Source organism: Carcharhinus amblyrhynchos, chromosome 1, assembly GCF_965287045.1.
Source record: "Carcharhinus amblyrhynchos chromosome 1, sCarAmb.v2.hapA, whole genome shotgun sequence".
NCBI classification, from domain to species: domain Eukaryota; kingdom Metazoa; phylum Chordata; class Chondrichthyes; order Carcharhiniformes; family Carcharhinidae; genus Carcharhinus; species Carcharhinus amblyrhynchos.
In genome coordinates this window covers 167,379,839-167,404,658 of record NC_137324.1, presented here as the reverse complement: position 1 = coordinate 167,404,658, position 24,820 = coordinate 167,379,839, and the positions used below count along the sequence as shown (strand labels likewise).

At 41.7% G+C, this 24,820-nt stretch overlaps 1 protein-coding gene across 1 annotated transcript in view; it reads right to left on the bottom strand.

Moving 5' to 3' along the window:
* Nucleotides 1-1,552: 1,552 nt before the first annotated feature.
* Nucleotides 1,553-24,820, bottom strand: part of hgsnat (heparan-alpha-glucosaminide N-acetyltransferase) — a 43,426-nt gene continuing 20,158 nt past the window's right edge. Inside the window, exons 8-18 of the mRNA XM_080195044.1 lie at nucleotides 24,658-24,734; nucleotides 24,254-24,284; nucleotides 22,675-22,835; nucleotides 18,774-18,889; nucleotides 16,584-16,705; nucleotides 14,082-14,208; nucleotides 11,853-11,939; nucleotides 10,282-10,359; nucleotides 10,106-10,176; nucleotides 6,925-7,037; nucleotides 1,553-5,717 (exon numbers count right to left, since the gene is read on the bottom strand). Coding sequence (XP_080051170.1) covers nucleotides 5,536-5,717; nucleotides 6,925-7,037; nucleotides 10,106-10,176; nucleotides 10,282-10,359; nucleotides 11,853-11,939; nucleotides 14,082-14,208; nucleotides 16,584-16,705; nucleotides 18,774-18,889; nucleotides 22,675-22,835; nucleotides 24,254-24,284; nucleotides 24,658-24,734 — 1,165 coding nt within the window. The 3' untranslated portion in view covers nucleotides 1,553-5,535. The remainder of the gene's footprint in view (nucleotides 5,718-6,924; nucleotides 7,038-10,105; nucleotides 10,177-10,281; nucleotides 10,360-11,852; nucleotides 11,940-14,081; nucleotides 14,209-16,583; nucleotides 16,706-18,773; nucleotides 18,890-22,674; nucleotides 22,836-24,253; nucleotides 24,285-24,657; nucleotides 24,735-24,820) is intronic.

Here is a 24,820-nt window from a genome sequence, read left to right as displayed (position 1 = left end):
AGCACTGCTTCATCAGATAAGTCTCCCTATCAGGGGGTAGTTGTGTCATTTAAGGCCTTCTATTTTAGTCACACATTCACCCAAACCATCAGGGTAAATGAGAAGGAAGGTGGGCTAACTTTGAAGGAATCTTGGGAGGGCTCTAATATTTACTATGCATTTAAGAACATAGATTATGCAACTGCATTCCATTTGTCACCTAACATGCATGGTGTTTGGAGAAAATGGTGTCCCAAGACTCATCCATATGAATTAGGAGCAGGGGAAGGCCTGCTCCACCATGACTGATTGGATTGCAGCCTTAATCCCATTAAGGTCATTCCAGTTTTTGTCCTACTTCACCCCAAGTCCTATCCATTTATCATGTTTATAATCACTGACCCCCACTGGCTCCTAGTTAAGCAATGCTTGATTTTTAAAGTTGTCAACCTTATTTTCAAAACCCATCCATCTTACACACCACCCACCCTCCCCACCCCACTTGACAATCTTGATACCTGCACTCCTCCAATTGGCATCTTGAAGATCCTCCATCATTACTTCACAACTGAAATCTTTAGCTGCCAATGCCCTAATTCAAAAAACAAAAACAGCCTGGGAAACAGGCCCTTCGGCCCAACGAGCCCATGCCACCATTTTAACATTACCAGTCCCCCCTCCACCCATGACCCTTATCTATGATTATGGCATTCCACATTGAGGGAAACTAATTTGCCTAAACCTCCCCACGTCTTTCACCACTCCTCAAAACACACCTCTTTGACCAAGATGTTGGTCGTCTTCCCGAACGTGTAGTCTGTTCCTTGGGACATTTGCCACTCATGAGGGAGGCAGTGGCATAGTGGTAATGTCACTGGACTAGTAGCCCTAAGGGCAATGGCCCTAGGGAACCAGGTTTCAAATCCCACCACTGCAGCCAAAATTTAAAATGCAAGTTCTTTTGAATACCATGAAACCATTGTTATTTAAAAAAAACCCGACCTGGTTCACTTAACATCCATTAGGGAAATATCTGGCCTGCATGTGACTCCAGATTCACAGATGGACTCTTAACTGTCCCCTCAAGGGCAATTAGGAATGGGCAATAAATGCTGGTCCAGCCAGCAACACCCACCCATATCTCATGAACAAATAAAAAAATTAAGGGCGCAAATATAAATACAAGCAGTTAAGGAATTCCTTCATTTGTTTGAAAATTGGAACTGGTCCCTTGGACTTCAGTCTTACTCAACTGGGTAACTGGCTTCCATCAACTTCCAATTCCTGTATAAACTACCCCAACTAATGGGGAAATGTATGATGGCACTCAATCCCACGAGACACAAAATATGCACAATTAAAAATGATAGAGCAACACCAATCATCTCAGACTGAGCATCTTCGTCAGAGGAACAATAGGTCGAACTGGCAACACTGAATATACTTAACCAGCAGAGTGAAAAGTTCAGCGATCTCCATTTTAAAGACAAGCAGGTATAGTTTGGAGACTGGACAAAACAGCAAGGAAACTAATTCTGGAAACAGTGTTGGTAAGGATACAACGACAGACATGTGCACCAAGACTGCCATAATTTTATTCTCAGTGATAAAGACATTCCATAAATGGGACACAGATCAATACATGAACCCGCATTGCTCTACGGTACAAAGGTTATAACTAAATATAGCTACAACAGCACAAATCCCTACAGACTGTACCACAATGTTTCACATCTTGAAAAAACAATCTGTAAAGTCCCTTTGTTTAGGTAAAATCCCACAAACTAAAATTTAGATACCAAATGTATGCAAACGATGATTCGACAAAGGAATATTTTAATAATTAACCAGGAATTTAGGTATAAAAAGACTAGAGTACAAAACATTTACATTTTTATTGCCAAGTAAACACTATAAAAACATTCTATGCCCCTTCTGTAGAAGCAAAGGATTCAGACCCAAATGATGAGTAATCAGAAAGTTAGATGCTAAAAATAAGCTTGAAGGAACATTCACTGACAGGTTGTGAAAGTGGCTTAAGGTGAGTGTAAAGGTGAGGCACAGGACTCTGGTGCTGAGAAACTACTCCAGGTTTGAGGCTGATAGAACAGATTCACAGAAGTAAAATGCACATCACCCTATTCAGGAGGTCAACCATAAAAAGCAGCAGGCTTGAGGCATTTTTTAAAAAAAGTCAATGAGAATTTTCAGTAACGTGAGCAGCAAAACAAAAAAAAATTTCCAAAAGCTTGAAAAATTGTGTTCAAGATACACTGGTATCAACTGTTTGGTAATTGAAAAGTGACGTGTGCTTTAAATGACTAACAAACCAATAATCAATACAAGTTAAAAGCAAATTATCTTAAGCACAGAAAGATTTGCCACCGTTTTATGTTAGCAGTGAATGTTCTCCAACTTTGATAGGTGGGCTATTTACAAAACCCTCATTGCCTAATTTTAATCTCAAATCACTTAAAGGTTCCTGCTAAAACCAGCATTATAGCATCAAGGCCCATGTACTCTGCAAAACAAGTCCTGAAAGTGGCTGGAATTGGAAAGCTATGGCTGTATTCAATAATCTTCTGTTTTCATTTGGGATATTTATGCTCATGGATACAGGTAAAGAGTAGGGTGGCACTACTACATTTCAGACACCTGCTGTCAATATTAACTTGCAGGTGAAGTTCAGCACTAAAGAGTGAGGACCCCTCTAACCTATCCCAGCGACATCGTCAAATCACCTTCTGCGATTACGTGACATTTCCATTTCTCACACCAACTAGCTTTGTGGCTGGCGAATGGACTTTTGATTTAAATGGCAGCAGGTAATGAATTAGAAGGAAAGGAAGAGGTTTCCCTACCTAGTGCTCCAACCTCAAAAGGCTCCCCCTTACAAACCTCAGACTAAGGAAGGTGTGCGTCCTGTACTCTGAACTGTATTCTAAACCAAAGCTTAAGGAAGTGTGCCAAAGGTGCTCAGCCTCTGTCCATTGCTTCTCTGGCCTGCTTCAGAAGATGGTGAAATAAGTGTTATACTCACTTCAACAAATTAACTTGTTCACAAGTTTTGAAACAAAAAGCAAACAGCTGAAGACAGGAAAAGGCAGAGTCAATGGATGAAAATGAGACATCGGATGAAGAAAACATCAGTGACCGAGTCAAAACTGTCGAAGTAAAATTTCAGGCATTAGGAACATTTAAGAGAATGTAAATCTATTGATGAATCAGTTAGTGCAGTGTGCAAGGAAGAAGTTTGTTTTGCATTCTACAGAACTAATATTTTCTTTTAAAAGTCAAAACACTAACTCAGTTTTCCTGTTAGCACAAATTAGTAATTAAATGATGACAAATTAAATATTCAATAGACAATGGAAGATTTTCTAAGTCAGCAACACTTATGGACCCAATAGCTTGAATAATGCTAGATTAGTGATTTCACTTTCAAAGAGTTTTCAAACAGTAACCCAATCGATCCTCTCCTGAACACAGGATATTACACTGCTGGGTTCTTTATGCTCTTATTAGTGTTAACCAAACTGATGAACTTTGCAAGCTTTCACTTCCAGAGAAGCACTTTTCTTAATTGCTAGCTTGAGGTCACCAACTATCCACAGTTTCCTGTCTGGTTTAAATAATTGGAACTCGAGTATCATCACCAGGTTAGCCACACTGTACAAGAATGAATAAGAACAACCCAATCAAAATGCTGGGTCTAATTTACACAGAAAAACTCAGTGCATTAACTTACTTTGGCCAAGTTTCACTCTGGATGAAGTGGTTGACGAGTAAGTCTGTTTCTGGATAGTCAACTACTAAACCATCCTGGCAGCTGGCACTTATCTTTCTCTCTCCTTCACCTCACCCCCTATCCCCAATCCACCCCAACCTCCTTTGTAGGGACTACCATGCCAAAGGTAGATGCAAGTGACATGCAGAGAGCCAAGATGTGGGAGGATGTTAGCTAGGAGGAATCAGATGGAAGTTGGGAACGAGACCAGAGAGATATCCATGGCTGAGGGCCTTGCGTGGCGAATATTAGAAAGTTAAGCAACTGTTGTAGAAACTGTATTTTCATCTGGTGGAGTCAACATTCAGTGGGATATGGTGGGTTCTTGTGCTCTGGTCTAGTGGGTAGTCACAATGCTCCTACACACTTAATGACCATGCTACTGGTGAGAACTGTTGTGTCACCTCCAAGGGGGCATTAGCCAGCAAGATCCCTTTGCAATCAGGACACTCCAAGGCAACAAATTGACAACAGGAGTTCAGAACCAAGTCAACCTTGCACAGCAGACCAGGCAATGGGATGACTAAGCTCGGTCTCGTCATCAGGGGCTGCGTTTCTTTTCACTTGGCTTTGGAAAATCCTGCCAAGCCAAGATCCTCACTGGGAAAAACAGCACTAAGCGCACCAGAAATCTGCTCTGTCAAACTTGGAGTTTAGAAACTCTGCTCCACACACCTCAGGTTCCCTGAGCAGTGTTTGGGTCAATCTGTATAAAGAGCATGTAACTCCACAGTAGGCAAACACAAACCAAGCCAACTATGGAGCATGTTAGTAATTCAGGATTTAAGTTTGGTGATGGGTTTCTACACTGTCTAACTAGAGTGGGGTGGGTGTGTGTGTGTGTGTGTGTGTGTGTGGATGGAGTCACTGACAATACCCACGTGTCCTTTAGGTTTTTACTGCTGTAAGCGGATTCTAGCTGGCCTCGACAGACACAGACTGCAGCACAGTGAGGAGGCAGTCTTCAACAACACTGGTCCTAAATATCAACCTGAAGAGGGCCACCAGCAGGAGCCTTCGCTCACTCTGCAACCAGGAGCCTTTGGATAAGCTTTTCACAGCAACAATAATCCCACACGAGCACCTTCACACAAGAGGTGAATGAACCAGTTACTTTTGTCACTTCAAACCATCCGCTGCCAGGAACTTGCAGGTGAGTGCACACACGAGACACCTAACCAACAGCTTCTAACAGGAGGTCCACAATTCATCACCGCAAACACAGCAGACAAGACAGCCGCTGATCAGAGTTAACCGTAACATTTCTCATCCACCAAAGATGGAGCAACAACAACAGCTTTCAGAAAAAAAGTTTCAGACAAAGCTTTGCTCGAAATTAGTCGAAAAATAACGTTACTGAATAAATAACAGAACGCTAGTGATAACTGTGTGGGACAGTGTTGGGATAGTGAGAGGCTTTAGGAGTGGCGATCTAGTATAGTGGGGTAGCGAGAGGGTAGAGGTGCAAGAATCCTAGTGCACCATGCCTTGGAGCGGAGAAGCACATGTATACAATTCCAAATGTAACCAGCTGGAAGGGATGGCACACATCAGTGGAAATCTGTAACCAAGTGGACCTGAGAGAGCATCAACAGAAATTGGTCATCCAATCATTAGCGTACTGGCCATTAAGACAAATTAAAAGCTGCAGACATTTATGTTTCCACTGTTAATACAAAATGCAAACACATCTCGTCTGTTTAGACACATATATATAGAAAAATATATTCCATTTCGTATATCTGCGAAAAAATACTGTTGATTCCTGATCAAATTTTCCAAAATATTTTCTTCTTGTAAAGAACGTAAGCAATAAAAACCCAGATGGTGGTAGCAAGGAGGTTCTGGGTTAAGTGTTCGCCATGTGAACGGTCGTTGAACATTTTCCACCTGAAAGGGAAGTAATGCTCAAACACCTCGTGTCCAACGTACAGCAAAATGGAGTTCATCCCTAGAAAGATTGGGGGAAAATAAAAATCATCAATTCTATGGTCCACAGTGGATAGCGTGCTAACCATAGCTGCTGCCACCCAGGAGACAGAGTTTAGACAATTAACATATACTACATTGAAGCCTGGTAATCAAACAACTGGATCTGAAATGGTTTAAATCGGGATCTGCAACATCACAGCCACGCCAAGCTGAGAGGCGACGGTAAGTCAAGTTGCCACTCATCCTAGCCTGATGTTTTAAGAGACTGTGATCTCACAATTGGAATCTCTGAATATCTGCCCGAGGCTCTCCCAGGCCTATCCACTTTCTTAGGCAGCACAATAGCACAGTGGTTAGCACTGCTGCCTCACAGCACCAGGGAACAGGGATCAATTCTGACCTTGGGTAATTGTGTGGCATTTACATGTTCTTCCAGTGTTTGCATTTCCTCCAGGTGCTCTGATTTCCTCCCAAAGCTATGCAGGTTAGGTGGATTGGCCATGGGAAATGCACTGGGTTATGGGGAATAGGGGGGGGTTGAGCCAGGGTTAAGATGCTCTTTCAGACAGTCGGTGCAAACTCAGTGGCCTTCACCTGCACTGCAGAGACTCTATCTTCTAAAGATGTAACTTTTCCCCTTGGTTTCCTATTGGCATAGTCATGCATGTGCATAATGGAACCAAATGTATCCCAGAGGCCAGTAAAAATGGACCCTAGCAACTGAGAAAACATATATGGCTCACTTGCATAAATAGCCATTAATGTCCAGATTCTCAGTCAAATACTATTTCCCTTTCTTGATTTCTAATAGGCAACGAGCGAATATTACAGAGGGACAAACATTGCAAAATTCTTGGAACAAGCAGTGCTCCCAGAGAGGAGGACATGGCAGAGGGAAGGCAAAGGATCAACCCAATTCCAAGTGCTGTGCAGCATCACAGGCAAAAATGAATTCATACTGACCCATTCTCACCTCAAGGAGTATCTGCGGGGAAGAGGCAGGAATGAAAATTCACAGGAAAGAACCAAAATTCCTCTAGTACACCCTACTTAAAAGTACCAAGAGCTTGGACAGAAAGGAGAAATAATCTCTTCTGATCAGTTAACAGGCTTGTATGATCATCATACTCTCCCCAGCTGAAGATTTCTTTTTGGGAACAGGAGGGAGAAGAGTGAATAACGCAGTGGCAAAAAACCCTGTATTATCGGACAGGAATTGTCCTTACCTGGATAGAAGAAGGGAGCGCCAGACCAGAACTTCTTTATATCCACCATAAAATAGATCAGCAAGAGAAGAACATAAGCAAAAGAACTTAATGTTGTAACGTAAGAGATGGACCTGTGTGGAAGATAAAAGTGAGCGAAAAGTCAGTGACAGATACCACTCCAATAAATCAACACATCCCCTGCATGGACGTGTTAAAACAATGAGGGCTCAATTTACTTTGCTCATCATCCCTGAACACAGAGCAAAGAGACATAGGATTGTGGCTCATGTGTGAACCAGGACATTTTGGTTCTAACTGGGGGAATGTGGCAAGTGTTCAAATGAATGAGGGTTTTCTCATCACCTCAAAAAAGGTCAGCACTGAAGAGGAGAGTATTGTTATATCTTAATTCTGTCCCCTCAAACCATGTAGAAAAATATTGATAGGCAAATCACATTATAAATGACAGAAATCCACTTTTAGAAGTTTCAAACTTAGTAGAATGAGTAAGGATCATTAACTCCCAGCAATATTATCCATGAACTTTAGTGGTGTGTCTAGCTTTATCCCATTACCACCCTGGACTCCATCCATCTGTCATGTCATCTGATACAAAATTGCGCCAGAGTCAAAAGGTTTACAGCCCAATTTGCTTGCCTCCTTCCTCCACCCTACTGAAATGCTATGGGCCTATTCTACGCTCCATCTCTCCACCTCTTTCCCTGATGTCTCAAGCTTAGTTTAGTTTCCATCCCTGTTTAGATCCTAAGGCTGAATTTTACCAGCACGTCCGCTTGAGGTTCTTATGATCCCACCCGAGGCCAATGGAGAATCTGTTCTCAGAGCCTCACCCACCCCCAGAATCGGGGCTGGCGCGCCGGTAAAATTCCAGTGTAAGTTTCAAACACATCAATGCTAAACTCCCAGTCCCTTAATTTGAAAATCACCACGAAATCCTTCAATGGACTTACTTCTCCCCTGATCCAACTGTCCGCCTACTTCCATAACATCTTCCACCTCCATCCCTTGCTCATCCACATCTGGCACCCTCCACCTGAACTTCTTGCTGGCTGCCTGGGTTCAACATTACAAAGGTCCAACTATCCAGAACTCTTGTTTGAAACTTTTCCTTCCTAAAATCTCACTTGTCTCCCGATCCTACCACTGACTTAAGACGATGAATGCCAAAATTCTGATCTTTCTCATCAAACTTTAACGCGTTTGCAGTTCTATATCCCTGCCTGCTATTCTAATGATGATCCAGTTACATAACACTCCCTTACATACTACCAGTAGAGATGTTTGTACTGTGGTATTGTTGCTGGATTAGCATTCCAGAAACCCAGGATAATGCTCTGGGGACTGGGGTTCAAATCCCACCACTGCAGATGGTGAAATTTGAATGAAATATATGGAATTAAGAATTGACTGATGATCATGAAATTGTTGTCAATTGTCATGAAAATTCATCTGGTTTACTAATGTCCTTTAGGGAAGGAAATCTGTGTCCTTATCTGGTCTGACTATATAGGACTCCAGACCCACAGCAATGTAGTTAACTCAAGGGTGGACAATAAATACTGACCCAGCCAGTGACACCCCCTTCCCATGAACAGAAAAATAGGAATTGCACTTTCCCCTTGCAATGTCTAGGGCGGTGGATAGAGGAGAGCCGGTGGATGTGGTCTTTCTAGATTTTCAGAAGGCGTTTGACAAAGTACCTCACAAGAGGTTATTGCAGAAGGTCGAGGGACATGGAGTTGGGGGTAGGGTGTTAGCGTGGATAGAGGATTGGTTGTCAAATAGGAGGCAGAGAGTGGGGGTCAACGGGTGCTATTCGGATTGGCGGATGGTGACTAGTGGAGTGCCCCAGGGGTCGGTGCTGGGGCCTCAACTTTTTACCATTTATATAGATGATCTGGAGGAGGGAACCGAGTGTAGGGTGTCGAAATTTGCTGATGACACCAAGATTGGGGGAACGGCAAATTGTGCGGAGGGTGTGGAGAGTCTGCAGAAGGATCTAGATAGGCTGGGCGAATGGGCCAGGAAATGGCAAATGGAATTTAACGTTGGCAAGTGTGAGGTGGTCCACTTTGGTAGGAAGAATGGTAGGAAGGACTATTACTTACGGGGCGAAAAACTGCAGCAGGCGACGGTGCAGAGGGACCTCGGGGTCCTCGTGCTTGAGTCGCAAAAACCCAGCTTGCAGGTGCAGCAGGTGGTCAGGAAGGCAAATGGGATGCTGGCCTTCATAGCGAGGGGGATTGAATATAAAAGTAGGAGGTCTTGCTGCAGCTGTATAGGGCATTGGTGAGGCCGCAGCTGGAGTACTGTGTGCAGTTTTGGGCGCCGTACTTACCCAAGTATATTTTGGCCTTGGAGGGAGTGCAGAGGAGGTTTACTAGGCTGATACCGGAGTTGAGGGGGTTGAGCTATTAGGAGAGGCTGAATAAACTGGGCTTGTACTCGTTAGAGTTTAGAAGAATGAGGGGAGATCTCATTGAGACGTATAAGATGATGAATGGGATGGATAGGATAGAGGTGGAGAGACTCTTCCCGCTCAAAAAAGACAGTAGGACTAGGGGGCACAGCCTCAAGATAAAGGGGAGGCGGTTTAGAACAGAGTTGAGGAGGAACTTCTTCACTCAAAGGGTGGTGAATCTCTGGAATTCTCTGCCCGTTGAAGTGGTGGAGGCTGCCTCGCTAAATATTTTTAAGACGCGGGTTGATGGGTTTTTGATAAGAGAGGGGATTAAGGGTTATGGGGAGAGGGCGGGAAAGTGGAACTGAGCAGCGACAGATCAGCCATGATCTTATTGAATGGCGGGGCAGGCTCGAAGGGCTAGATGGCCTACTCCTGCTCCTATTTCTTATGTTCTTATGTTATGTTCTTAATCCTTCATTGGAAGCAATATTACTCCAGGATCCATTTAAAAAAATACCTTCATATAGCCCATCGCACACAAACTCATCACGTCCCCTTTGCACTGCTGGCAATAAATCCCTCACTACAGATTTCTGAAGCAGATCTTTTGCAGACAGTAGGACAAACAAATCACTCAAAAAAACTGCAATTCTGCTACAAAACATCCATTTCAGACAGAAGGTCAGATTGCACGGGGCTCGTGGCAACATTTGCAGCATTGAACTGCCTGCAGTGCTGAGCTAAATCACTCGTTTAATGTGACAACATACATACCATAAATTCTTATTGACTGGAATGAAACCATGATCTTTAGAACATTTTGTAAGGACGGCTGAAATAGTACCCTAGAGTTAACAAAGAGATCAATAGATTAGACAATCAAGAAACACTTCACCAGCACAAGGTTCTTTACTTGATCTACCAAAAGATTTTCTCTCAAATTCACTCACTAGTAATATGCTCCAAATGAAAAATCTCAGCACAATCTGCTTATTTTGACCTCTGTAAATAATGAAAATCTTCCCAGCCTGTAGAGAAAGAAAAAAAAAAATCGCATTGAAATATTTATTTCTTGGTAGTTGTAATTTTGAGGTTTGACATGTATTGAAAAAAGGCATTGGGTGGACACAGCTTCCGATTCCAGTACTCAACCACAAGACTAGCTATGTTCAGTGTCATTCCAACACTATAATCATGACTATGCTTCAATAGTAGCTAAATATTTTGGGATGTGCCAAATATAATGAAAGGTGCTTCATAAACTCAAATTATTCGTTGTTTCCAAGTCCAGTCTGTGCAGACGTGCAACTTTACATGAAACTACTTAAAAACAAATTTGGGTTTCCAGAAATCAAAGCCGCTTCCAAACCTTCTTGGAAGCACACAAAACGGAGGAGAATGGACCTGTTAACAAAATCCCAGTCACTCGAAATATTTACCCTCCAGCAGCCTGTCTCAAAATTCAATCCATTCACCGGCAGCAACAGGGAGTTTGCATGAACCAGGAGGAATGTAGTTCCACTCAACCTTTCTATGACAGAATACAGAGTTCAATCCTTCACCCCAGTTCCTCAGAGTGTAATGACAGGATAGTGTTTGGGTCCCAGACAAGAACCCCAAAGTACATTATGAAGCCAGACTAGACCTGAACAATTTTGCTATTTTAGCATAAACGTGAGGCTCGGATGTTTCGCTCCAGGCATGATTCTACTGACAAAGTATCTACTTTGCCAAACAAACTTTTTTTTAAATAGCAGTTTAATTTTTTTTAATTATTCTATCGTGGCACATAGCATTGCTGGCTGGCCAGCAACTCTAACAAATGAATCAGCTTAACTGTTGACAGTTGAACAATATTTAAAAAAGGAAGGTAACAACTTTTCTTTCCAGTTTACCCCTGTTCCAGTTCTAATTACATCCCATTCCTGAATAAATCAAATTCACTTTAAATAAATACAGCTAGCCAACCCAGGTTTCCTTGCTATAATAGATATAGACAGTTGTGAAGCTTTCACAGCACAATAGAGTTCCAGAAGCCTGCAAAATCCTTCAGACTTCAACTGAAACCAACCTGTTTTCTCCAAAAGCTGTTTTAGAGCAGCTTGTAGAAGATTCTGTCCTCAAACAATTCCCAGTTAAAAACTGAAAAGCTGTTTTCTCGCCTACAGACTTAGCTCCTCCCAGTAACCACATTATTACATGTCCCTGTCAATCAACCTAATCAAAAACCTGGAGAGAAATCAGTTATAAACAAAAATCTATATGCTCCCTAAGTAAACACGGTGGCTAAAATGAGTAATTTTCCTGCTTTCCCAGCATCTGAGCTAAATGTTTTCCAGACATACCGACTGCCTGCAGAATAGAGCTGAATCTATAAACAGTTCCTTTAAGCATGAAACATATCTATAGCAATAGCACAATTATCAAAGTTTATATATTTCAATGGGAGTATATTCACATCTCATACAACTTATTAGTATATACTGTTTAAAGACCCTCACTGTTGCTCAGTGACTGTTACCTGTAATCCCAGAAATGCCATCACAATCGAGTTGATTAATCCCAGCAAGTTCTCGGGATCAAACGGCACTGTAGTGTGATAAAGCATCTTCAAAATAAAAATTAATTGAAAGTTTACTTCATCTCAAATCATAAAATGCAAAACTATTTTAAAAAAGGAACAGGTTTCATAAAACTGTTTAATTCAAAGAACATAATCTGACAGGAAAAGAGAAGAATGACAAACATTTCTTTATTTGAATTTATTTAACCTCAGGTCGTGTTGAAATAGTTTGTTGGGTCACGATGTTCCTCTGATAACTCAAACCTTCGTAGTCACTCAGGGAGACTTGTGGGATATATGTGAATACAAGGGAGATTAAAGAAACACCTTTGTACATGGGGCTGATTCCCCTCATTAGCTCCAGTCAGAGTATAATCTGTTGGCCCCTTGAAGGCTGCCTTTTCCATAATATATTTTCCACTATGTATTTTGAACAATCGAGGTTTTAATTCATTCTGGAGTTAATTAGCCATGTTCACTATATAGAGGGTTGGTCGTATTAATACGCCCAACACGCAAACACCGAACCTTAACCACACAGTGAAATGCAAGACGCCGCCTAAAACAGGATACGGCTTGGGGGGGGGGGGGGGGGGGGGGGTAGTTGTTCATAAACAGAAATGTAAAAAGATGCAAACTGGATGAGACGCAGGAAAAAAGTAATCGTTTTCAGTTTAGTCAGAAGTGATATTGCTACTGTAATGGATTTCAAGTACACACAAAAACTCCATTGTTGGGAGTCACCAGATTTCCAGGGAGACACTGTAAAAGGTGGGAATGGGCAGCCACACAAATAGAACTGTAATACTAGGCTCATCTGCAATAGAGCTCATAATTTCAACAACAAAATTATCTATCTTGCACAGCACAGCATCCACAGGCACACTTCTTCCCAGGAAGAACCGCCCCTCCCCTGTACATTATTTGATTGATGCTTTGACATATGGACCAATTCTTCTCTGTACAGTTATTCTATGAAACGTTTGGTATGCGTCTGCTCAGAGTCAGATTTACAGCATGGAAATGTGCCCTTCGGCCCAACTTGTCCATGCCACCTTTTCTTAAAGCTGGTCCCAAATGCCCACATTTGCTCCACATCCCTCTACACCCATCTTATCCGTGTCTTGCAAGATTTGACCACAGCCAGCTGTGGATAGTTGCACTGAAATAGATCATATCCTTTCTCTCTGCTTAACAACAGGGACTGAACAGTTGGTTGCTCTGGGTTTCAGATACATGATCATTTTTAATCACCATTGCAAAATTACCCAATAAGTTAATAATGCAGTTTAGTTTGACCAGTCCTTTACAGTTGACAGCAAGAGATACAAATCACCAACAGCTCCATTACTTCCTTTCAGGATGGTGTAAAGGAGTTTCACTTTGAATGTTTTGAGCTTTAATTACACATCTATTTAGTATTGCAGCTCATTGTGATATCAATTTATCAAACTCAAAACTGTGCCCTTATCATGTGTGAAATGGACATTTTCAGTCACACACTGGATTAACAGGGATACAGGTGCTGTTCTCCCATAATAGTGAACTACTAGTCTCCGCCACATTGGGGAGAAGTCAACAGAAAACTATTACATGCCACTTAAAGTTCGATCTGCAGCAAACATTGAAATATCAGTGGCTGAAGGTGTAACCAAAAAGGGCAAGAGGGGAGCTGAGAGGGGGAAATTAAAGATGGTAGCACCTAGTCGCTCAGCCTTGATGTTGAGCTGTCTTCTCCTATTGTAAAAAAGTTGTATCTCTTGGTTGTGAGCTTTTTACCTTCTTTCCGGATTTAATTATTGTGAAACCAATGTCGGAAAAACCCATTTGGTTCACAAATGTCCTTTAGTGAAGACAATCTGCTGTCCTTACCTGGTCTGGCCTGCATGTGACTCCAGAGCCACAGCAATGTGGTTGGCTCTTAACTGCCCTCTGAAATGGCCTAACAAACCACTCAGTTTCAAGGGAACTAGGGATGGGCAATAAATGCTGGCCTAGCCAGCAATATCCATGTCCCATGAATGTTCAGCCAAACAGTAAATTGCACCCCACCACCACTGAAAACAAGGCCTCTGCTTTCTAACTTAAACAAAAGTAACCACAAAAATGAAACACTTCATTACAAAAAACAAAAACAAAATGCATTTATAGGATACCAGCTAAAAGTAAAATCCAGCAGCTCTTTACCTTGCAAGAAGGGTGTTGATAAATGTGCTTTTCTCCAAAGAGCCACCGATCAATGTACCCTGCTGCTCCTCCAGTACAATTAGCAAACTGCCCAAAGTTTCCAATTCCACCAGGACCAAGATAACCTCTAATAAGCAAATAAGTTACATTTATTACAATTACATTTTGACAAGAGATGTGATGAGGGGAAAAGAAAAACAGCACACATGGGACTGGATGGCCCAGCAGAGGAAGCTAGAAAGACCACCTGTTCAAATCCTGGGCCAAGCTAAGAGTGCTGGTCTCAGGCAGGGCAGGGATGGGGGCTAATGGAATCAGTTCCAGTGCTTCTGGTATGGAAAGGGATGCCCTGGGTTTTCATTCCATTGGCACATTAAGAGAGAGATGCATCAAATAGCACTTTTAAAGTAAAAGTAAAGTTAATTTATTAGTCACAAGTAAGGCATACATTAACGCTGCAATGAAGTTACTGCAAAATTCCCTTAGTCGCCATACTCAGGCGCCCGTTCGGGTCAATGTACCTAACCAGCACCTCTTTCAGACTGTGGGAGGAAACTGGAGCACCCAGAGGAAACTCAGACATGGGGAGAAAGCACAAACTCCACACAGACAGTAACCCAAACCAGGAATCGAATCTGGGTGCCTGGCACTGTGCGGCAGCAGTGCTAACCACGGTGCAATTGTGACACCCTTTTCATGATAAAAAAATTCCAAAGCATTTTACAACTAATTCAGTACTTTTGAAATTACTGTTGTAACTTAGCCAGTACGGCATTCAATTTTTGACACAGTGTAGCACTACTCAGGGCAACTTGGAATTTGTTACAATTGAGGTATACAATGATATGTTCAGGTAAAATGAAGGGGGTCAGGTGACGTGTTCTTAAGTTTGCCTGACAGCAAGCCTGGGTGGGTGATTGTTAGAGATTAAAGGGTGCCCAGTTGTTTTAATGAGATTTGAAACAAGCTGTTTACACCTAAATACAATAACAGCAGCTTGTGTACCAAACCTGATTAGAGTGTGAGCTGCCAGTCCCAAGAAGTGTTGGGAATGTTGAATTGTAAATAGTTATGCTTTAAACTGTCCATTTGCTTCTAAGATGAGAGTGAGTTGGTGGTCTCAAAGATTCAGCCTTAGGCAGTCAGGGAGAGGGACCACAGACAATGGCTTCAGTATTCCCAATATTTAATTGAAAATGTCTGCCCATCCTGTGCTGAGTGTCAGAGAAGTAGCCCAACAACACCAAGACTATGAAAGGGTCAAAAGAGATGGTCCTAAGGTAAAGCTGAATGCCGTCAGGGGAAACGTGAAAACCGGTGTTACATTTTCAGATGGTACCAAAGGACAGCACATGGATAAGAAATAGGAGGGGCTCCAAGGATAGATCCTTGGAGGACAAAGGTAAATGTACAGGAATGGGAGAATGGTGATTCTCTGGCTTCAATTGGATAAATAAGAATGGAACCAGCAAAGTGCAGTCCCATCTAACTGGACGATGATTTGGAGGAGGATAGTGTGATCAACTGTATCAAAGGCTGCAAACAGGTCAAAGGGACTAGGAGGGACAATTTTCCTTGATCACAATTGCTTGGATCCCATGTGTAACTTCGATAATAGCCATCCTATTACAGTGGAAAGGGCAGAACCCTGACCGTAAGTATTCAAACATGGCACTCTGAAGAAGGTGGGCATGAATTTGAGGGGTAACATGTTCAAGATCTTTCCTCTCCAAAGGGTGATTGGACCTGGGACAGTAGCTTGCAAGGACAGAGGTCAAGAATTGGTTTATTGAGATGAATGATGGTATGTCTGAAGCAGAGGGGGACAGATCTGAGGAGACAGAACTGGTAATTATGTCAGCTAACATGAGAACTGGGAAGAGAAACTGAGTACTTTGTTGGGAGTAGAGTCAAAGCAACAGGATGGGGATCTCATGGACGAGAAAGGGCATGAGAGATAGGGCAGAAACGAGGAATGAGAAATAAATGCCAGCAACATCCATGTCCTAAAAATGAATGTATGAAAAAAAACAGCTTAGTATGCTGAACTTGTACATGGTCAACAATGAGAGAAGTCAAACCTCAACTGACCCATCAGCACTGGTGGAAGAATAATTCTCAAGAGTCGAGAAGATGTCTTAGTTGGACAACCAATACAAATCACACCTACGTAGCATCTTAAATGCACAAAAATGTCCCAAGCCACTTCAGTTTATTCTTTAAAAGATGCACAGTTGAACAGCAATGGCAGAACAACTGAAAATATATTCCCACTCTACCCCCACCCATTCTACTCCCTCATGGCTTCCAAATTACAGTGACATCATTGCACGAAGTCTTATTGTCAACAGATGACGGTTTTGGAGGAACCACCTGCAGCCCTGAGGCCTCCAGTTTGGAAACCAATTGCATGTGCCCATCTCATTTCTCCCCTCACTGGGCGCTAAATTCCCCCATTGGGAAATGAATCATTTGCTCTACTCTAGGGAAATGAGGTCTTACCGTGGGCAACCTGGCACAGGCAGCAGGAAAGTCAAACAAAGCCAGACACACTCCAACATCACAATCAAGATCCACTGGGGCCAGTAGATCAAAACATCCCTGACTGGAGACCACCAGCTGTCCTACAAAAATAGAAAGCCAAATGTTAAAATAATGCAAGGTCATTTGTAGTTGCAGGGATCATGTCTCAATAACAGGAACTTTAAAAAGAAGCTCATTGCAAGATTTCTAATCAAAAAATGTCCAAGAGTCTTTCAAGTTTGCACCTTTCATCAGCCCTCACCTGCACTGTGAAGGAGCCAAACTATAAGTTAATGCCATTTAATCCAACAATTATAGAAGCTATGCCAATTAATCCAACAATAACCCAATAGAGGCTATTGTTCCCTCATAACCAACTTTAAGACCACACTCACACAGCTTTGATGGAAAACGAGGCAAAGTATAAAGGACAGTATTTTTTTTAAATATTTATTGATGGGGTGTGTGCATTTGCTGGCTACGTTGGCATTTTTGCCCATCCTTAGTTACCCTGAGAAGGGAGTGGGTCATCTTCTTGAAACATTGGTTGAAACAACTTAATTGCCCTTTGAAGTGGGCTAATAAGAGTCAACTTGGTTGGTGTGGGACAGGAATGACACATCAATCAAAACAGGCAATAACTGCAGGTCCCATCCCCAAGTGACATTAATGAATCATTTGGGATTTCAGAAATATTATAAATTTGTGGTCATTTTAATTAGCACCAACTAGATTTCCAAATTTCTCAAAATGGATGTCAAATCGGTAGGATTTGAAATGACATTCTTTGGACTATTAATTCAGGCCAATAGCCACTATACTGTTGCCCCCACATTGCTCACTGCTGCATTAAGAGCAGAGGACAATTTACTGCAGCAAACCTTGTAACTTTGTAATTTGGACTGCAGCAACTCCAGTGTAACACACACAAGAGTTCACTCCACGCTCCATAACCCACTATGTTGCATATCACAATGCACAGAACTACCAAAATTTAGCAGGTGGAGATTAATGTGGATAAATGTGAGGTTACCCATTTTGGCAGAAAAATAGAAAATTATCTAAATGGAAAGCAGATTCAAAATGTGCCTGGGCAGGGGGATCTGGGTGTCTACATTCATGAATCTTAGAAAGTTGGTATGCAGGTTAAGCATGTAATAAAAAAGGCAAATGGGATGTTGGCATTTACTGCAGAAGGGCTGAAGTATATAAGTAGGGAAGTGTTGTTGCAATGGTGTAGGGTGTAGGTGAGACCACATCTGGAGAATTGTGTCCAGCTTTGATCTTCTTACTTGAAGGATGTGGTGGCATTGAAGGCAGTTCAGAGGAGGTTCACCAGATTGATGAGGGTTTGATGCATGAGGAGAGATTAGAGTTTGGGCTTGTACTCGCTGGAGTTTAGAAGGACGAGAGGGGATCTGATGGAGATATATAAAATTTTAAGGGATTGATAAACTAAATGTAGACCAAATGTTCCCTCTTATGGGGCAATCTAGAACAAGAGGTCACAGTTATAGGTTGTGAGGCAAAATGAGGAACTACTTCTCGCAGAGGATAGTGAAATTGTGGAACTGGCTGCCCCAAGTGCAGTGAAGTCTGAATCGTTAAATGGTTTTAAGAGGGAGATAGATTCTATTCTCATATTAAAAAGCGAAAGAGGGATATGGGGAACAGGTGAAGAGGTGGATTTGAGTCTAGGGAGAAATCAGCCAGATTGAATGGCAGGACAGGCTCAAAGGGCTGAATTTGCCTACTTCTGCTCCTAATTCCTATGTTGCTACTCTTGTGACTAGCAAGCAAAGTATCAGGAGGCAAGCTTAACATCTGCAAGTTGAACACTGCTGGGTGCTTTAGATTCCCCAATACTCACTCGAGTACGAGCAGCATGCTTTGTGACAGATGTTACAGCTGAGAAAATGCTAAGGCAACCCAACCCAAAATTACACCATCATGTCCTTAACAAGGACTCATTACCAACTCCAAGCAATTCATGGTCTAAATACTCTTCATTAACATTTACAATTTTGAAACATATACATACAAGTTAACAAAGAATGACAATTGTCTTTGTACAGGACTTAACATAGCACATTTCTGAAAGCAAAGAATGAAATGTCACATTTATTCGAGTGTGAACCAAGGCTGCAGAGAAATCAGAAGTTTCTTTACCAATGAGAGAACTTCAGGCCAACATTTTCCACACAGCAGTTCCATGACAGCAACCACACCATAGGTCAGACCCAGCCTCTGAAGTACACCAGGGATTCGCAGAGTATCCCAGGAAACTATGGGGAAGAGGAAAGCACAGAATCAGAAACAACTCTTCAGCCCAATGAGTCTGTACCTTCCACAGATGACACCATCAACCATTCATCCTCTCGAGAACAAGTCAGATTTGTTGTTAGCCCTGGACCCTCCCAAAAAATTCAAATTGTGTAAAACTGAGACCATGCATTCCCCCCTTTGTTTTGCATAATTGACTGGCTAACTTCCAAACACAGATTCCTCTATGTACTTATCTTTCACCATGCTTCTAACTAATTATTTATCCAACTGATAATTCAATACATTCTGATCAACACGTGCTTACACTGCCTTCGCTGAATCTCTACACAATCTATTTGTCCATTACTCCTTGGGGCAAGCCTGGGCTGTCAGTGGTCACAATTTTGCTGTGGAAGCAGGGAGGCTCACTAGTTTCTCCTGGCTTCACATGGAATGAGATCTGCAGACTCGGGCTCTAATTACACTGAACTGGTCATTTCTCAGTTTGCCCAGGTTGCCTTGCCCTGGCTCAACCCCAAAAACACTGAACATCTTGGGAGGGGTTCACTTCTTCCATCCCACTTGCTACCATAAGACCCATGTTTGAAATCCCCTAATTTCTCTCCATAATGAGAGATAAAACCACTATAGAGAGAATTCAATTAACTTAGAAGTTTGCATCCTTGATGCTGTCTCCTTCAGTACTCTTGTGCACTCAAGGGGGATTGCACGTTGAAAGCTCATTTTATAAGTTGTATCAAGCTTCCGTAAAAATTCTCATTAAATATAATTACCTGGTACCTCTAGGGGATTTTCATAGTAGCTTCAATGCAGTGTAAGCCTACTCGCAATACTAATAAACAAACTTAGATATTAAAAACTAAGAAGCTTTTAATGCACCAGTGTTCATAAAAATAATATTTTGTCTAAAATCAGTGCTAATTGGCTGTCCCAAATGAGTAACTACAGGAACAGGAAGAGGTCATTCAGTGCCTCCAACTTGATCGACCATTATCGCAATTCAACTCCACCCAGTTGCCTTGTTCCATGATCCTTTCATACCCTCAGCTGGCAAAATTAGTAAGCAATTAGGAGACTGCATGAAGTGGAAGCAATGCAATGAAAATAATTTGTCATTGCAGTAATCCTCAGCTGACTGTGCTGCACCAACCTGGATCCACAAATCATCAACTGAATCATTTTCAACTGCCTTTAATATTCTAACAACTGTCGCTTGTGAGTATAGAACTTGCAACATTGCTGAAAACAACAACATGACGCTGAAGCTTTTCAACTTGGATTCATCAGGACAAATACAAGAATGCCACATTTCAAACAACAATTTATACCGTGGGAGAAAGGGTGCCAGTTGTTTGGCAAGTTGACTTTGATTGACTTAGGTTGTGTAATGAAAGCAACAGATAGCAATACGCTCTAAAGCTCCTCGGTAATTCAAACGGCACAAGGCTTGAACATATTCTTTTTGTTTGCAGAAAGTAGACTCCTGTGTATGAATGTGTGTCACTTCAAGCAAGCATGAATGAGCCACATTCTAAGCTTGACTGATTGCCACCAATTATTATTGGCTTGCGAACCAATCAGCACCATCTTCTTTTGTCGTAAAATTTATGATCGTTTAGACTTGAGATTCTTGCCCTTGTCCGGTTAAATGCAAGATGAAAAGCTTCAGCAACACATCTCTCTTTTCAACAATATTCTAACAGATCATCAGGTTATAACTGTCTCCTCGCCTCATTCAACAGACCTCAATTGTCATGGCCAACTCGATTGGATACAAGAACTTTTACATCTTTGAAAATAATACATAAAAAAGGAGAAATCATCATTGTATTGCAGCGCTGTCAGAACCATTAGACAACCCCATTTATAGGAGAAAACTTAAAATTGGCAGGGAAAATAAGAAAGTACTAAGTGCTCTAGCATCTATTGCTCATCAGTCTCATAAAAAGTGGACAGAAAATAGGTTCTTGAAGATAAACCTGTGTCAAAGTGGGAGGCATTCAAGAAGACAAAGGTGGTTTAGGATTAATACGGTCTGACAAAGAAAAAGGACATGTCTCATGTTTAGAGCCATCTGGATGTCAAACAGTTCACAGGGTAAGATAAGGCAAAGGAGGTAAGTTTATATCAGATGTCGAGAGCTGAATACTGCAGAAAGCCTACAGGAGTATAGAAAGCACGGGGGTGAAACAGAAGACGCAACTAGGGAAGCAAGAAAGGGCATGAAAAATATTTGCAAGTAAAACCCAAGGAATCTTTACAAATACATAAAAAAACAAGATAACCAAGGAACAGGGAGGGCTGATTAGAGGCTAAAAAGGTAACTTTGTGTGCGGAAACAGATAATGTGATTCCACACAGCTTAGTCCTTTCCTCTTCCTGACATATATCAACATTTTAGGCTTAAATGTAGGGGGCATGATTAAGAAATTTATAGATATAATTGGTCACATAATTGATAGTGAGGAAGAAAGTAGGAAGTTATGAATAGACCTAGTGGGGAAGCAGGAAAGAAAGAAATAGAATTAAATCCAGAGAAGAAGTGTAAGAGAACACAACTGGATATACAATAAACGATAGACCTCAGAATTGCAGAGAGAAACAGAAATCTTGGAGTGTTCGCCCACAGATCCCTAAGGTAGCAGGACAGGTAAATAGGATGATTAAGGCAACATATGAGAAACTTATACTTTCCTTGACCAAGGCAGAGCATAAGAGCAGAGAGGCTGGAACTGTATTAAATGCCTTGTGCATATTGTTCTGGGCTCAGTATTACAAGGAGGATGTGAATACACTAGAGGTGGTACACAAGAGAATTATGAAAATGTTGCCAATTTTTACTATGAGGAAAGGGTGAATAGACTGGGTTTATTTTCTGAGCAACAGGAGGTCGAAGGGAGATTTAATTTAAGTGTGCAAAGTTATGAGAGACCAACTTCCCTTAACAGAGTGGGGTTGCTAACCACAGGGAATAGATCTAAAAATAATTGATAGAAGAATTGGAGGGGAGAAAGTTCTTAACTCAGAGGGTGATGGACACCTGGAGTTCATTTCTTGGAAATGATGGTAGAGACAGAAACCCCCATCAAATATATATATTTGCATATGCACTTTGAAATACCATAACCTGTAGAGTTACGAACCAACAGCTAGAAAATGAGATTAAGCTGGATTGCTCTTTATCAACTTCCTTCTGTGTTTCTGCATACGGAGCAGATTCAGAAAACTGAACAACCCATCAAGATTATTCCCAATTTCAACATTTGTGCATTCACGTGCCTTCCGCTTCCACGCAAGCCATCCCTCAAGTATGTAACCAACTGGTTACAGTACTGTACTAATAATTCAGAAGTTGGGAGTTCAACTTCTACCATTGGAAACTGAATTCAATAAATATATACAGTCACTCCAGGGACCAAAACAACACCACTGAAAACTTCCAGTTGTCATTCAAACCCGATTCACCAAGTCCTTCAGGGAAGGAAATAAATACCTCCCCCAAGTCTGGTTTATATGTGACTCAAGTCCTCCACTGTTTGGTTGACCACGCTCACCATCAGCAACACACCAATTTTTTTTTTGTAAAGAGGATACAATTCTAAATTGAAATTTAAATTGTGTGCAAGCCATGTACTGATTCCCCCTGCCATTTGCCACACAGTTTCAATGGAAAGTAACTAAACAAACACAGTAAACTGGGGTTGAGAGACTGCCATGCTGAATGCTAATCACTACATAAAGAAAATGGATTAAAAGTCAAGCACCTGTCCAAACGAACACTTACGTGGCCCCTTGCAGTAGTTTGGGTTGATGATAAAGATCCCAAGTAATACCAAGGCTGCAGTTCTCCAAGCAACTTTACCCAACAGTCTCCACCTGGAGCGATTGGCCTGCAACGCTGGGTTCAGGGAGAGGGCAATAGATGTTCCCATGATAAACACAAACCTAAATCCAGAAGATTCTTGGTTAGACACATTCATGCGTTCAAAAGCAAAAAGCATGTCAACTTGCTTTTAAGCTTGGCAACTAATTGAATTCTTCAAAAATACAAATTATGAATTTTTAATTAAACTGCACAGGTGATGTTTTCCATTGTTTCAATTTAAATGAATGAAATTAATTAAAAACAGCCTCTTGTTTAATACAAGTTTTAAGGTATTCACTCCAGGTTTTCCTCTGAATTCAAAGTTGCTTAACTTGCTTAGGATGGCACAAATGGTTAGCACTGCTGCTTCACAGCGCCAGGGACCCAGGTTCAATTTTGGCCTTGGATCTGTGTGTGGAGTCTGCACGTTCTCCTCGCGTCTGCGTGGCTTTCTTCTGGATGCTCCAGTTTCCTCCTACATTCCAAAGATATGCAGGTGAGGTGGATTGGCCATGCTAAATTGCCCCTTGGTGTCAGGGAGATTAGTGGGGTAAATGTGTGGGGCTGTGGGGATAGGACCTGGGTGGGATTGTTTCCTTCTGCACTGCAGGGATTCTATGATTCATGTTATTTGTTTAAATTGATTGAGTGGAAACCCATGCCCTGTGTAGTTTGGCATCATTTGTATTTTTGAAGAATTCAAACTGTTTCCAATGTTAAAAATGACTGAATTCACGGGAAAAGCACATTAAAAATATGTACCTCAGTAAACAAAATCTCACTTTCACTTCATGTCAGTGCCAGCTATACCACTTTTTTGCACCGACTTCTCCAGAGAAAGGTTTCATACAACTTTAGGACATTGCAACTTGAAATGTCGCCATGCTCCCAGATACCCACCACTTTGAGTGTGAGCTGATGGTGGTGATGTAACCCTGAAAGTCACCACACCTTCAGCATGGGGCAAGGTTGAGTCCAAATGAATAACCTCAGCCAGTGCAGGAACTGAACCTGCACGGTTGGCATCGCTCCGCATCGCGAACCAGCCATCCAACTAATTGAGCTAACTGACCCTCTTATCCTACATCGCTTTACAGCCAATGAAGTACATCGAAAAGTAGCCAGAAAGTAGGCAGGAAACATGGCACTTGGCAAGCTCCCACAAGCATGACTAGAATCTATTTTTAGTGAAGCTGCCTGAGGAATCAACGTTGGCTGGAATGGAGATGAACTCCCGTGCTCTTCTTCAAAACAGTGCCATCTTTAAAGTTCACCTGGGGCTTTGGTAAACAGTCGCCTCCAAAAGGTGGCTTCTCTGACATTGTAGCATGTCCTCAGTATCATATTGAACTGTCAGACCAGACAGTCCTCAAAATGAGCCTTCAACCCACGTCTTTATGGAGAACATCTTTGTTATTTATGATTATAAGTAATTATTAGTCTTGGACTGCAAAGTTGATTTGACAACACAAACACATCATATAAAAAAACTGCTTACCATGGAAATACCAAATCTGCTACTGTTAACCCTATAAAATTAGAATTCAGAAAACACAAGCATTACAGATCAAGGCAGCAACTGCACACAAAAATGCACAAACATTTTTAGACTAATAACACTAAAAACGTCTTAAATGACACAAACACTATCAACCGAAATGAACCTACATTTTCCTATGCTGTGTCCAGATGAGTTTACATAACATCAGTGAATGGACAAGACTATGCCAGCATTTATACAACGCACAGCATGACACGAGCAAGGAAGATCAGTGTTAAAAACAGGCCCTCTGAATCCTTATTTCAAAGAGCAATTCATTCACAATATAACAGTGGCTACCATGCAGGCCAGACTGGTGATTGACTGCAAACACATGTACAGAAAAAAGTTATGTAACTTACCATTCCAATTTTCATGTTTGAAGAACCAGTATTTCCCACCTCCATAGTTAACAAAGATCATGATCACCAAAGCCAGTCTGGAAGATCATACAGAAATCTAGTTACATCTCGACCAATACTTCACCCTTCAAATAATCTCACTTGTAAGCCATAATATAGAATA